This window comes from Mesoplodon bidens, assembly GCF_964165515.1.
Source record: "Mesoplodon bidens genome assembly, chromosome: 20".
Classification (NCBI taxonomy): Eukaryota; Metazoa; Chordata; class Mammalia; order Artiodactyla; family Ziphiidae; genus Mesoplodon; species Mesoplodon bidens.
Window position 1 is genome coordinate 12,169,594 of NC_138181.1, and position 15,351 is coordinate 12,184,944.

Here is a 15,351-nt window from a genome sequence, read left to right on the forward strand (position 1 = left end):
TTTGGCTGTGTTGGGTCTGCATTGCTGCACACAGGCTTTCTCTAGTTGCAGCAAGCGGGGGCTACTTTTCGTTGCAGTGCCCAGGCGTCTCTTTGCAGTGGCTTCTCTTGTTGCAGAGCACGGGCTCTAGGCACGTGGGCTCAGTAGCTGTGGCTCGCGGGCTCTAGAGCGCAGGCTCAGTAGTTGTAGCGCACAGGCTTAGTTGCTCTACGGCATGTGGGATCTTCCCAGACCCGGGATCAAACCCGTGTCCCCTGCATTGGCAGGTGGATTCCTAACCGCTGCACCACTAGGGAAGTCCCCTATGTAACTAGTTTTGAAACACATCCAAAAAATAAGATAGATAGATGTGATAAACATAATAAGTGCTAACCATAGAATCTAGGTGGTGGATATATTGGTTTTCACACACAATCTCAACTTTTCTAGACGTTTGAGAATTTTTATTAAAAAATGTTGAAAAAAACCTGTCTACATTCAGACATTGTTGAAACACATGGCCTTTTTGTTTCTTTTCTGACCTAAGTGGGAGCCTAACTAAGCTGTCTCCCCAAACCCTCCCACTGTAGCCGTCCTCCAAGATGGCTCCCAAAGACCCCTGCCTCCTGCATTCACACGCATGTGAAGTGGCCTCCCACACTGTGCTGGGGCTGGTCTCCACGACCAGTAGTATACAGCAGAAGTGATGGTGGATCACTTCCCAGCTTAGGTTAGAAGAGACTGCAGCTTCCAGCTTGCATCTCAGCACTCTCTCAGATGACTCGTTCTGGGGGAACACGTAAATCCCCCAGGGATCTGGTTAAAATGCACATTCTGATTCGGCAGGTCTGGGGCAGAGCCTGAGATACAGCATTTCCAACAAGCTCCTAGGTGATGCATATGCTGCTAGTGTAGGAATCAAACTGCAGTGCTGCAAGTATAGCTAACAAGGTAAGAAAAGAAAGAACACAGGGAGAGGTTCTCCGTTTTTTCTCCTGCCATATTTAAATAGGTTAATATAAAGTCAAGCCTTTGTAATGGTTCAGTGCAACATCATCTCAATACATTCAATTCTGCCCAGCAATGCGTCTCAAACATGAACGTGCATATGAATCACCTGAGGATCTCATTAAACTGCAGCAGCAGTAAGTCTGGAGCAGGAGAGATTTTGCATTTCTAACAAACCCCCAAGCGACACTGAAGCTTCCGGTCCACGGCCCACACTTTTTAAGGAGTAAGGTTTTATTTTATTTTTTTTTATATTTATTTATTTGGATGTGCCAGGTCTTAGTTGCAGCACGTGGGATCTTTTAGTTGCGGCACATGGGATCTAGTTCCCTGACCAGGGATTGAACCCGGGCCCCTACACTGGGAGCGTGGAGTCTTAGCCCTGGACCACCAGGAAGTTCCAAGAGTAAGGTTTTAAAAGGCTGTATACCTTTTTTTTTTAAAGTCTGACATGTTTGATTATATAAATATGTAAAATTTACATGGCAAAAACCACAATAAAGTCAAAAGATAAACAACGAATTTAGAAAAAAAATTTCCAACACGTGTGACATGTTTATCTTTTTTATTAGTTTCCTATTGCTGCATAAGAAATTATCATCCAGGGACTTCCCTGGTGGTCCAGTGGCTAAGACTCTGCACTCCCAATGCAGGGGGCCGGATTTCGATCCCTTGTCAGGGAATGAGATCCCACATGCCGCAACTAAAGATCCCACGTGCTGCAACTAAGACCCGATGCAGCCAAATAAATAAATAAATAAATATCTAAAATTTTAAAAAGGGCTTCCCTGGTGGCGCAGTGGTTGAGAGTCCGCCTGCCAATGCAGGGGACACGGGTTCGTGCCCCAGTCCGGGAAGATCCCACATGCCGCGGAGCGGCTGGGCCCGTGAGCCATGGCCGCTGAGCCTGTGCGTCCGGAGCCTGTGCTCCGTAACAGGGGAGGCCACAACAGTGAGAGGCCCGCGTACAGCAAAAAAAAAAAAAAAAAATTAAAAAAATAAAAAAAAACTATCATCCAATACTTTTCAAGTTTCAGAAACGTCAACCTGAAAGACAGACTCTTGACATGGTTTACAAATGCCCATGACACATTCCAGTTTTAAGCCCAGTCCCTCCAGCACCATCACCCACCCTGTGTGCACACCTGTACTCCACCAATACCTGACAACTCCCTGCACAATGTTAAGATCTTAACTTCTCTAACCTTAACCTGAAAACACACTTTTGCTTTGATAACACAGCAAGCCCAGGCAGTCGTCAGTTCAGCAGTCCTTCCTCTTTCCCTTCAAGGGAGCCTCGGTCTAGTTTGCCTACCTGTAGGCTAAGCATTTCATCTTTCTACCCTGTTATGGGACTGAAGTCCCACGGCTACTTATTCCACATTTAGACAGAAATTATGGACCTTTCTTCACAATTAACCTCTCACTACATGTTTTTTACTCATACAATTTTTAAAGATATACCATAAAACCCACCCTTTTAAAGCGTACAATTCAATGGTTTTTAGTATATTCAGAGTTGTGCAATCATCATCACTAATTCCAGAATATTTTCATCTTCCCCAAAGGAAACCCCATACCTTTTATCTATCTTCCCCAATGTCCCCAGGCCCCCAGCCCCTGGCAATGACAAATCTTTGTCTCTACAGATTTGCCTATTCTGGACATTTCATTTAAATGGAATCATACAATATTTGGTCTTTGTGACTGTCTTCGTTCATGTAGCATATTTTCAAGGTGCATCCATTTGTAGAATGTCTCACTACTTCATTCCCTTCTATGGCTAAATAATTTCATTGTATGCATATACCATATTTTATCAGTTCTTCAGTTGATGAGCATTTGGGATATTTCCCTTTTTGGCTATGATGAATAACGCTGCTATGAACATGTATGTGCAAGTTTTTATGTGGACGTGTTTTCAGTTCTCTTGGGTGTATACCTAGGAACAGACTTGCTGAGTAATATCCTAGCAGTATGCTTAACGTTTTGAGCAACTGCCCAAACCATTGAACCATTTTACATTCCCACGAGCAATGTTTAGAAATTTTATTATCACATTTTCAACCAATGAGGATGTTATAATTCCTGAAGCAAAGGAGACGTATGCCCCCACCGTATAACGATAATTCTTTACGAAGAATATTGCATTAACAAAACAGAAGTGTATTTCCGGCACGACGACACAGAATAAAATGTTAGAGGTCCGAATATACTGAGTGAGTTAACCTTTCACAGCCAGCAGTTCTTTCATCGTAAAATAGGAACGCTGTGATGACATTTACGTTGCAGTCACCGTTAAGATGAAATAAAACAATCCACGTAAAGGTGCTTTCCTACACTGATTATCCGTGATCCAATGCGGGGCAAAGCTTTAGGGGCAAAGGGCTAAATGCCCAGTTCCCTCCCCTTCCCTCACGTTCCTTCCCAGCGGGAGGGGTTGCTGAGTGACGGAGAAGGCTGCAGCCACCTCCCTTCTCGGGGAGAGCCGACCTGACGAGCCACGCAGGAAAAATTGTTCGGACTTGAAAAGCAAGAGCCGGGCCACTCCAGCCCAACCTCGTCCCCAGGCTAGAGATTCGCAGCCTGCTACTCAGCTTCGCAGGTCAGCGCAGGATCTTTTTTCCTCCTTTCATGGTAAGACATTTATTATGGTTGAAGCAGAAGACGAGGGGCAAAGAGAACACAAGCAAACCACCCCCTCACCCGCGACCCTAGTCTCTGTCTCTCCAAAGCCCCCCTAAGGAAAACACAGGAAACACGATTCATTACAAACTCTTGGAGGTGGATCAATCCCAATAGCCCTCACCCCCAAAGACTACCCTGTCGGACACCCCTGGGACATATGGCGCAAAGCGTACCTGGTGGCCTCCTCCAGCCCGACCCGGCTCCGACCAGGCGCCTCCAGAGGGATAGTAGCCATCGCCTCCTCCGCCTTCTCCCGGCCAGGTGGTCTCAGCCGGGCCGCCCCCGCGCACTCGCCAGGAAATGGGAGGCTGGGGGGGTTCGGGGCGGGGAGGATATATGGGCGGAGGTGGGTGCACGGGCACATCTCCACCCCCAGGCCCGTAATAGCGCCCATAAGACGGACCGTCACTGGGGCCGTAGCCCGAGCGCCTCAAGGCCGACATGGGCTCCACTGCCCCCGGGCGCTTCCCGCCCCCCAAGGCCGGCCCATTGCGCAGGCGCCTGCGGGGGAGCGCGACTGGACCGCAGGGAAGGGAGGGTCGGCCGGCAACAGCCAATCCCGGGCCGGGTCCCGCCCCCTCAGCTGCCGCGTCCTGAGAGTGGAAGGCCGGAGGTCCGTGACTCTGGGGTCTGGGAAGCAGGAAAATGAGGGGCGGCACCGTGTTCCTTAAAAGGGAGAACACATTTCCCCACTGTCTATCCAATCTAGATTCCTCTTCCCCCTCTTATCAGGGATGCGGAAAGCGTATCCCAGGACCGCGCTACGGCCCCGCCTCTTCTTGAGGACGGGCACGTGATGCCGGAAGTGGGTGGGGGTAATATGGTGGCGTTTCCGGCAGGCCCCGGCTGCTGAAAGCCGGGGTGGGGGAGTTGGTTCGGGTCCGGGTTCCTGTCCCGGTCCCGCCGAGGCGGCGACCGCGATAGGAGGAAGGACGTGTTGGACGCGCTGGCTCACCGCCACTATACATTGCAGCCTTATCTCAACTCAACATGAACTATATGCCCGGCACCGCCAGCCTCATCGAGGACATCGACAGTGAGTAGTTCATCTCCTCCGAGTGAAGTCTGGGGTGAGACCCTTCTTCCCAGGAGGGTGCCTCTTAGGAGGGAGCTCATAGAATGAGTCTGGGCCGGGGGCGGTGTGCTTTTAGTAAGGTTCTGGACGTCCGGCGTTGGCATCTTCCACAGGATGCAGCAGCCACGGGACACACCGTTTGCCCACCTCCTAGCCTGCTCCCTGTATCCTGTCTCTCGCAGCCTTCACCGGCCCCCGGGCAAGCTGTAGAATTCACTTCTGCTTTTCAGGGATGCGGCTGCTGAGGCCCAAGTGTGAAAGTTGGCCGCCTCCCCGGTGCATCATCTCCCACCTGCGGCATTTCGAAGTACCAGGTGGTTACTGGTGGATGAATGAGAATTCTTAGAGAAAGGATTCTTCAAGAAACGAAAAGAGTAATACAACAGCAGTTGGACTTAATTAGCACTAAACATAGGATTTATGCTGTGTGGCCGTTTGCAGTCTTCTTTTACCGTTGAGGGTATTTAGACTTTAGGGTTATGGTAATGGAGACCGCTGCCGGACCAGGTATTGCCTTTTCCAGAAAGACTTGAGTCACTTCAAACTTACTTTTTTCTTCTGTTAGACGGTTTTCTCTCGCACTTATTAAGACCTCCCTTATTCCTAGTCACCGTTCTGAAGAGGAGCTCACTTCTGTACAGTTGTCTTTCCTTTTTCCAAACTCTCATCTGTGAATTATTCCTTAAACATTTTTTAAAGTTGTCTCAATCGTGTGATCTGTTTCATTAACTTGTAATTGCTGCAAAACGGTTTACACACAGTTCCAAACAAGTTACAGGAATCTCTACAGTTACTATGTATGTAAATTAAAGAGTGAGTTTATGATTAAATTCTCTTCCTGTCGTTTGAAATCACTTTTTAGATCCAAATTAGTGATTTTTCTATTGAAGGGAAATATAGGTCGGACCAAAGTCATGTATGAACAACCACTGTACAAGCCTGTCTGTAATGGGTGATGAAATCCTCAGTCTTAGTTATCTGAGGATGCCCTTTTGCCCACACCTCTCTCGTTATGTATCTGAATTATTTGAGGCCCCTAACACATCCTGCCATTCTACTAAAAATAATTGCTTTTCTCAAGCCTCTAACCCCTTTTTTGCAGATTCCAAGCTCCTTCTTTACTGAAAGATTTGAAACCATTTCATATGCACCCTTCACTGTGACATTCAGACACTCTCCTCTCCTCAGTCTTTCTGTATTTTCGCCCATCCTCTCATTTGAATAGGAAGTATTCCTCCCTTTCAGTTTGTGTCTTATTTCTCTTTCCTCCCACTGCTTCTGGAACCTTCTTCCATTAATATCCTGTTGCTCTCATATCCTCTCTCGCTCCCCCTCTGAATCCTCCCCTTCATGTATGTTCTTGTCTGTCGAATCTTTTCTCAGTTGTGTTTCACCATCAAATTCCCATCCCTTTTTTCACACCTTTACCCCCAAACCTCTTGAGTAATCTCCCATTTTAACTCTACTTCCTGACCACCTGCAATAGACCACCTACCTCTATTAGTCCTGCAATCTGATTTCTTTTGTCAACACACTACTGAAACTGCAGTCTTAAAGACACCTTCTGATGCACTCCTCCGAGCTCTTCCGTCTCCTCTGCAACACTGTGATACCATTACCACGGGATTCTTCATTTTCTTGATTTCTCCAACACTGGTACTTGATTTTCTTACCTCTGCAACCGTTATTGTTCCCTAAAATAGATGGACACTTAGGTCCCATCTTTGGCTTGCTTCTTTCTTTAAATCTCTAGCAGGGCTCCTGGACTTTAATTATTATATCACCTCTTTGTGGACTTATCCAAAAACTGCTGTGATCCTGACTTCTTTGGCCAGTCTTACATCTCCAGTTGCCAGTTGACATTTCTACATAGGTGTCCTGATACCACTTCAGAACCACTACAGCTAATCACCTTCCACTGAGCTTGCTTCTTTTACTGCCAGCTCTTGGTAAATGGTCCTCCCTGACATGATGACTCAGAATTCCTACATCTTCTTTCACTCATCTCTTCAGCACCCCACTCTCTCACACATACCCACATATACACACGCACTTGGCTGATAAATCCCAGCCCTCATAACTGCAGTGTCTTGGTCCTCCCATCCTGTCCCTGCCCATCTCTCCCCTGGTTCCGGTCTCTTCTTCATGTCTCAGACTCTGGGTGTAGCCTCAAAACTGTTCTCTCTCTTCTGCCAGTTTAATCTTCAGAGTTTTCTTGTCCCCTGTGAAGTCACGTCCAAACTCAGCCTGCTCCCAGGACTTCTCTGACTTCATCTCCTGTTCTTTCCCTCACACCCTCACCTTTTCGCCGGACGCTTGGACACATAGCTCTATTTCTTCTGCCTAAATTACAGATTTCCCGCCTCTTCCCCTTCCCTGTCACTCTTCCTGTGGCCAAAACTGTCCAACTCAGATACCTGCTCCAGCTAGATATAGTTTCTCTCAGTCTCACATAATTAAGATTTGCTCTCTTGTGGCACTTAATTATAGCGCCAGAAAGCCTATAAATTCCTTCAGGAAAGAATCACTGTCTTGTCCCTCTGTTCTGCATCTAGCAGGTACTTTATCCGTGGCATTAAGGAACAAATGAATGACTTTGGCTACCTGTTCTAGTGACGGGCTGACTATCATTCTTCAGTGTCAGCTCAGGGTCACCTCTTCAGAGAGCTTTTCCCTAGCCACCCTCTCTTCTGTAGCTTCTTCCCCTCTTTTCCTCATCCTGCTATCTTGTTTATTATTCTGCTAGACTACCCACTATAGGGCTTTTTTTTTTTTTTTGGCTGTACGTGGGCCTCTCACTGTTGTGGCCTCTCCCGTTGCGGAGCACAGGCTCCGGACGCGCAGGCTCAGCGGCCACGGCTCACGGGCCCAGCCACTCCGCGGCATGTGGGATCTTCCCGGACCAGGGCACGAACCCACGTCCCCTGCATCGGCAGGCGGAGTCTCAACCACTGCGCCACCAGGGAAGCTATAGGGCATTTTTAAAAATTTGTTTGACTTTCTCCACCAAGAATATAAGTTCCTAAGGTTGGTGACTCTAAATGTTACTCTGTACTGCAGCAGTCCCTAACCTTTTTGGCGCCAGGGACCGGTCTCACGGAAGACAGTTTTTCCACGGACCCGGGTGGCGGGGCGGGGGACAGCTCAGGCGGCAATGCGAGCGATGGGGAGTCGTGGGGAGCGGCATGTGCAGCTTCGCTCACTCGCCCACCTCTCACCTCCTGCTGTGCGGGCCCGGTTCCTAACGGGCCTCGGACACCAGTCCACAGCCCAGGGGTTGGGGACCCCTGCTGTACTCTATATCGAGGCCCCAGAACAGCACATAGCTCTCCATAAATTTTATTGAACTTTTGTTCTAGTTTTATTATCAGTATCCTCATTCTGCACGTCTGAGGTTTTTTTTTTATTTAAAACCTTCCCTGATTCCAGAGTGTGAAATAGAAGCTCTCCATCTCAGTTGAGGGGAAAATAATTCTTGAATTAAGATCATAAAGATCACCTAGATTCAATTTCCAAATTTGCAGGTATAGAAACTGACATGACACTGAGAGGGTTTAACTGTCGAGCATCAGCATCTAGAACCAGTCGGCCAGGCCCCCTGACTATGTGCCCAGTCCTTGTGCCCAGTCCTTCCCCACTCTGCCGCCCCCTCGGATTCTTTCATCACCGGTCTTCTCATCTAAACACCGGGCTGCGGGGTCATCCCTCTAATTCCTCAGTGAACTCTGCCTTAAATACACTGGAAGAGGAAGTGGTGGAGCTTAATCTGCTATGAACTTTGTTTTTGTTGTTACCCTGTAAACTCACAGGCTAACCGACTTCTCATTGCAGTGGCTTCTCTTGTTGCAGAGCACGAGCTGTAGGCACACGGGCTTCAGTAGTTGTGGCTCACGGGCTCTAGAGCACAGGCTCAGTAGTTGTGGCGCGTACGGGCATAGTTGCTCCGCGGCATGTGGAATCTTCCTGGACCAGGGCTAGGACCCGTGTCCCCTGCACTGTCAGGCGGATTCCTAACCACTGCGCCACCAGGGAAGTCCCAACAGTTCATTTTTTAAAGATCTTTTTTTCTCTCCCCAGAAAAGCACTTGGTCCTGCTTCGAGATGGAAGGACGCTTATAGGCTTTTTAAGAAGCATTGATCAGTTTGGTACGTATTAGTCACAGACTTCTCCTGTACTCTGGATAATAAGAGCTGCCCACTGTATTTTTGTGTTGTTTCATATCGAAGTTTATTTGTCTGCAACTTTTTTCACGTGTCTGGCATAATGGAATATTGGTTTGAACCATTACATCATTGTTTTCTAAATTACAATTAGGTGGTTCAAAAGCTTGTGTTTACAAGCTTGTATTTCTAAAACTGGTTTTCACTAGAACATGTGCTGACAGTGTTCTGGACTATTTTTTATTTTCCCCATTAGAGGGAGCCAGATGATAGAAATAAACTCAGTCCACTGAAAAAGCTGCTCATTTGTACATTGGCTTGGGTGTGACTACTCTTCAAAGCAGTTCCTGCCCTGAAGGTAATCCCTCCCTGTCCAATGAAAAGTGGGTCAGAGGCCTTTGCTGAAGCTTTTTAGGGACTCCCAACATGAAGCTCAGAATTTTATACCTTGGGATACATTAGACTCAAGGTCTTGGTCTTGGTTTTGCCTCCTGCATTTTTCTAAAGAGACCTTATATTTGCTTCTGTCTTAAGGAACTTCTCAGTTCATATCAGCATTTGCTGGACATCTGCTTAGGTCAGTGGCTTTGGGCCTGAGGAAAAACAACATAATTGAAACACATGTAAGAATTATAGACGATAAGAGCACAGATACTGCGTTTCTTCACGTAAGACAAACAGCACCAATTGAAAGAGGAAAAGGAATTATTCTTCACAGATTGTGGTTCTAAACCTTAAGTCAAATTCATCAGACTACATGAGGGAAAAGTGGTCAATAGTGACTTTACTCTCAGATTACCAGATTATGGTTATCTGACAAAGGGAAAAAATAGGTTACCGTTATATCGTAATCCATGAATACCTACATTGGGTTAAATGAATAATGAATCCTAAGTACTGAAACAAAGTTAAATCTTCGGTAAATCATCACACACACATACCCACACAACATAGAAAAACGGTTTCCTTCCAAAAAACCCCAGAGTTTTAATTTCTGCAGTTGTTTGGGCTTCAGAGTTTTCCAAGTGCCCTATCATTTGTATTTTCTTATAGCCATGTTGATATTAGCAACTAACTCATAAGGAATTTAATTTTCTTCATTTATTTCCACCATCCTCCTTATTAGTGCAACATAATCCCAAATACTCTCTCAGTTTGCAGTTGTTTAAAAGTCTCCTAAGTGGTTTGTCTCAGTGTAATAGGAAGAGATTGTTTGAAATTTTAGCTTTTTCCAGAACTAGAAAGTTTGAAAATCATGTTCAGCTAAATCTTTCTACTCAAAATAACTGATTAATTGAGTGATGGAGCTTTACCTATAAAGTAATTTGAACTAAATATCTTTGTTTCTTCCCTGTACACTTATAGCTAACTTAGTGCTACATCAGACTGTGGAGCGTATTCATGTGGGCAAAAAATACGGTGATATTCCTCGAGGGATTTTTGTGGTCAGAGGAGAAAATGTGGTCCTACTAGGAGAAATAGTAAGTGAAAACTGTTAAGCTGCTATGGCTCTTGATAATCATGCCAGTTAGGTTTCTTTTTTCTCTTTTCAAGAAGGAAAAAATATATTTTCCACCTTCACCCAGCTTCTCAAGGAAACCACCCAATTAGCTTAGGAAAACTACATTGTAAAAGGAAAGCTACAGAGAGCAATTAACTTTGTTTCAGTGCCTCCTGGCATTTTAAAGGTTTTGATCCCATTAGCAGCAAAATACCATTGATTTTTACCTGATATCATAAAAAATACTGTCCTACATGGGAATTCCCTGGCAGTCTAGTGGTTAGTACTCCCGATCTCACTGCCAAGGGCCTGGGTTCAATCCCTGGTTGGGGAACTAAGATCCCACAAGCCACACGGAGCAGCCATAGATATATATATAAATATATATATGTAAATACTGTCCCACACAAATGTGTTTGTTAGTATGTTGTTATTGTATCTCTAATAGCAGAAAATTGAAGCTTGATACCTAACAGGAGAAGAATAATTCAATGAAATGTGGCTTGTTAACACTGGAATATTTTGCAGTCATTTAAACAGTTGGTTACAAATGGTTTTTCATGACATAAAGGTAATTAGTGGTGTTTGGGGGAAAGACACACTGCATATACAATGAGATATCTATGTTTTTTAAAGGGGGGAAGGAGAAAGAATGGCTGCAGAAGAAGCCTTTCTGTTAACTTTCTGAGGATGGGCTCAACTTCACTTGCATACTTAGCTCCCAGCCAAGGAGGAGAGGTACCTGTTATCTGTTGTCAGGAAAGCCAGCTGGCAGGTGAAAAGTTAAATCCTCTAAAGTGGTATTACTGTAGGTCTGTATGTCTTTGTGTGTGAACTATTAGAAAACTATTCCCCCAAAATATATATTAAAAGTACTTAGACATTTTTAAAGAAAATAAAACTTGATTTCACATTTTACATGAGACATTTACTTTAAAAGAAAAGTACTTTATTTAATACCTTTGACTTGATCCTCATGCTTCTGATTATTGGGCTTTCCAGGAAAATCAAACCTTGGCATTTGCTTGATTTTATCTTTAAAGTTTTCAGTAAAGTTTCCCAATCCCTAGCCACATCTTAAATCACGTTTACAGAAGTCTTTGGAGCGAAGTAGTTTGGTCCATAGCTTTTTTTTTTTTTTTTTTGCGGTACGCGGGCCTCTCACTGCTGTGGCCTCTCCCGTTGCGGAGCACAGACTCCGGTCGCGCAGGCTCAGCGGCCATGGCTCACGGGCCCAGCCGCTCCGCGGCATGTGGGATCTTCCCGGACCGGGGCACGAACTCGTATCCCCTGCATCGGCAGGCGGACTCTCAACCACTGCGCCACCAGGGAAGCCCTCCATAGCTATTTTTAATGGTAGACCATTTGAGAAAGTAAGGAGGTAATTTTGCCAGGGTCATGTTCATTCAGAGACCTCATGTCGGAAACAGCTGGAAACAACTAATCAATACTGTCCAAGTATTGCTATGAAATAACTTTTTCTAATTTTAAAAATATTGTTGTGGTTGATATTTTTGGTTTCGGTGTATGTTTAAGCAGCGGAAATTGTCACCTCTTTGTTTTAAAGAGGAAATGTATTACTTCGCTGTCGGGGGAAAGATTTAAGTTAAAATATCCACGCATACTGTGCTTCAGTTATATAGTAGTAAACACCACATCCATGTTTTCTGTGCTAGTTACATTGGCACAAACATGCCCCTGTGTAGATGTATGTAAAGAGAAGTGAACTTGTGTTTATTCTTAAAGCTTCATTGTTTCCTGGGGGCCCTTTTGTGGAGAAAAGTGCTCTTTTTTTTTGTATGTTATGGTTTGGATGCTGCAGAATTCTTATAGTGGTACCACTAAAGAAATATGGTTCAGGAAATGCTTACATAGTTCTATGAATCGGTAGTCAGTTTGAAGACATTATGAACCAATTCTAGGAAAACTCAAACCTAGAAGCCATTTGGATTCTGTAAACATTCAGTTGTTTGCAGAGTCCCTGGATTCTACCTCAAGGATGATGAGACACACGGCCTTAAGTAATAAGCTGATAGTTAGGAAACAGCATTATCATAACCACATGAACAGCTCAGCACATAATATTGAAAAGCCCAAGAAGTAGTACACTAAGCCAAGAACATTATCTTCCCTCCTGCTGCCCATGGGTTGTGAGGGAAGATTACACTTGATAATATATATTTTGCTGGATGCAGTTAACTTTTGACCCAGGGCAGGGCTTGCTTATGTAATTTATGTGGCTTTCATTCTAACCTTTCTGGTGAGAGTCCTCCATCTGCTGTGTCACTGCCTGCGGGTTCCGAGGCCTTAGCAGCATCTGAAGATAAGTATCCAGTGGTCGGCTGGAACGTCTGGAGAGTTTGTGTATGTGCTGATGCCTTCCCAGAATTTTATAATTAAAAGTCAGAGAGGAGGATGAGAAGTAAGAATGCCCTGTCGGTATAGGCTTTCCATGTTACTAAAACACAGAGTGACACCTGTATACTCATCTTAAGGAGAGTGAACCGAGTCTGTAGATAGATAATTTTATAGCAAGGTTCTGCGTTATAAAATTGGTTATCAAATGTTTAGAAGGTGTTCAAAAATAAAAATATTAAGCATATTATGCCATATTAAGTGGGAAAAGTAGCCAATATTTGCGAGAAATACATTGGGGCCAAAATGGTTTAGTAACCTAACTGGTCTGCTGAGGTTTTCTCTAGAAGACTTGTTGCCATGGAGGGGGAATAAGTCCTGTGTTATAATGTAACAACTCCTGGTTAATGCGACAGAGGGACAGTTTATTGCCTTTGGCTCGGGATGCAGCCAGGGCCTGGTGTGGCCGGGGGTGGGAGGTGGTGGTGCTACTTTGAATCAATGTTCTCTACCTTCTTACTGAACACAAACCCCCAGAAATTAGGCTGACTTTGATCATGTATAAATACAAAATTTATTTTAAGCCATCTTGACCTCAGTACCTTCTCTCTTGGATTCCCTGGGGTTGGGGAAATAGCTGTAAGCAGCCCTAATCTTTTTTTTTTTTTTTTTTTTTAAGAGAAGGAGTACTTGTCTAATGTAGGACTTTACTTTGGATACACGAAAGCTTTGTTACACATGCCGATACTGATCCCTGTTAAACCACACTCATATGTGTTCTATAGGAGCATTGCCAGCCATTTCTTTGTAAAATTTATCTGTCCATAGGATATTTCTGCCCTATCTCAAGTAAGAAAAATAACCCAAGCCAGATATAGGAATCCATTTAGGAACCGGTTTGCCTTTAGATCTATGATGTTTTCTATTCTTGGTCATCAGGTGAAGTTTTCCAAACCTGCTTGTTTTGTAGGACTTAGAAAAGGAGAGTGACACACCCCTCCAGCAAGTGTCTATTGAAGAAATCCTAGAAGAACAGAGGGTGGAGCAGCAGACCAAGCTGGAAGCCGAGAAGCTGAAAGTCCAGGCCCTGAAGGATCGAGGCCTGTCCATCCCTCGAGCAGATACTCTTGATGAGTATTAAGTCTTCTGCTCAGAGGCTGTAGCTCCTGGGGAGCAGGGGCTGTCACCAAACCAAGTGACACATTTGAGGAGAGACTGCAGAGCTTTGAAAAGTCATTTTTATTTGGAATTCTTTCACATATGCAACATGAAGAAATCGTGCGTTTTGTTTTGTTTTTTTAATAACAAAATCGTTTAAAGAAAACAGTGGCATGGACTCCTTTCACACGTCACTGTGGACCCAGCAACTACTTCTTTATATTGCTCTTCTCAACCCAAATTAGTGGTTACAGGGAATATTCTTCATTTGCTTGTAAATAAAACATGAATCTCAAAATTGCAATGTTATTATTTCCCACGTTTGAGTTGCCTTCAGTGAAGAGTCATTAAATTTCGGCTCTCAGGTATAAGCAGTCCATACAGCACATGCTGGGATCTCCCTTCTGTCACAATTCCAACCTGACGGAATGTTTTCATACCAGATATCCTGCGGGTCCTCCTTTCTCCCCTTGTCATGTTTTTATCTGATAAGAAAAACAAGTTTTCAGGCTTGAGGAGGGCTCTTTCCGTGAAGTTTTGCACTTACTGATTGTAAGAGAAGCTGGTGTTTGAGAAGCAGCTGTTTCTGCTTCACCAACAGCTATCCCAGCTGCGTTCCCTTGAGATCCACGTAACGACTTCTCTAAATATTCTGTTAATTTCGTTAGGTTTTCTAGTCCTTTAGATTGAGTCTTGAGCCTCGTATGCTGTGATCAAAAAGCACAGATAAAATGGTGTCGCAGTGACTGATATATCTAGGTTATTCTCAGCCAAGCCAAGTGATGCCCTTTTTCTGGAATGATGTTGATCACGCAGGAAGCGTTAAGAGGCTGTACTTTCTGTACTTTCCGAGGGTACAGGAGACATGGGTTAAAACCTGGACTCTGTTCTCTCTAGCACCTTGGGCTCAAGCAAGTCACTTATCCTCCCTGATTCTCAGTTTTAACTGTAAAATTATTCCAGATACTTATTTTATAGTCTGTTGAGCAAAGACATTCTTTGCAGGGAAGATATTTATAGCCAATTCCTATGTTTGAGTTATTTTATAGTATTAAATATACCACGTTTTATGAACTCAGATGTTTTTAAAACTGCCCCAAATACAGACTTCTGAGCTATTCATTGGGTTGGTTTCAAGGTAGCTAATTTGTGAAGAACAGTCGCACTTAATGATTTATCTAGTGTGTTTCATCTCTAACCTTACTGTTGAATAGCCAGAATTTGTTATTAACTTCCCACACAAAGGGAAGACTTGTGGAAGAGGTGACTAACTTTCACTACAAGAAGATGTTTTTTGAGAGTCAAAAGAATTACAGCCTTCTGTAAGCATTCTGCTTTTTTCTGAGCACCACCGTTTCAGAATATCCGGCACCTTCAAGAGATTCGGATTCACTGTACTCGTCTTTTCAACCTCCTTCAAACAGAA

The 15,351-nt window shown here is 44.5% G+C and overlaps 2 protein-coding genes across 3 annotated transcripts in view; one reads left to right on the forward strand and one right to left on the reverse strand.

Annotated features, from left to right (window-relative positions):
* Window positions 1-4,218, reverse strand: part of BAG4 (BAG cochaperone 4) — a 42,414-nt gene extending 38,196 nt beyond the window's left edge. For both annotated transcript variants that reach the window (XM_081221204.1, XM_081221203.1), the window contains exon 1: window positions 3,849-4,218. In XM_081221204.1, coding sequence (XP_081077330.1) covers window positions 3,849-4,118 — 270 coding nt within the window. In that variant the 5' untranslated portion in view covers window positions 4,119-4,218. The remainder of the gene's footprint in view (window positions 1-3,848) is intronic.
* Window positions 4,219-4,503: 285 nt separating this feature from the next.
* Window positions 4,504-14,223, forward strand: LSM1 (LSM1 homolog, mRNA degradation associated). The gene is made up of 4 exons (XM_081221205.1): window positions 4,504-4,711; window positions 8,828-8,896; window positions 10,277-10,392; window positions 13,738-14,223. Exons 1-4 carry the CDS (start codon window positions 4,666-4,668, stop codon window positions 13,906-13,908), a joined length of 402 nt encoding a protein of 133 aa, XP_081077331.1. The 5' UTR covers window positions 4,504-4,665; the 3' UTR covers window positions 13,909-14,223.
* The last annotated feature ends 1,128 nt before the right edge of the window (window positions 14,224-15,351 follow it).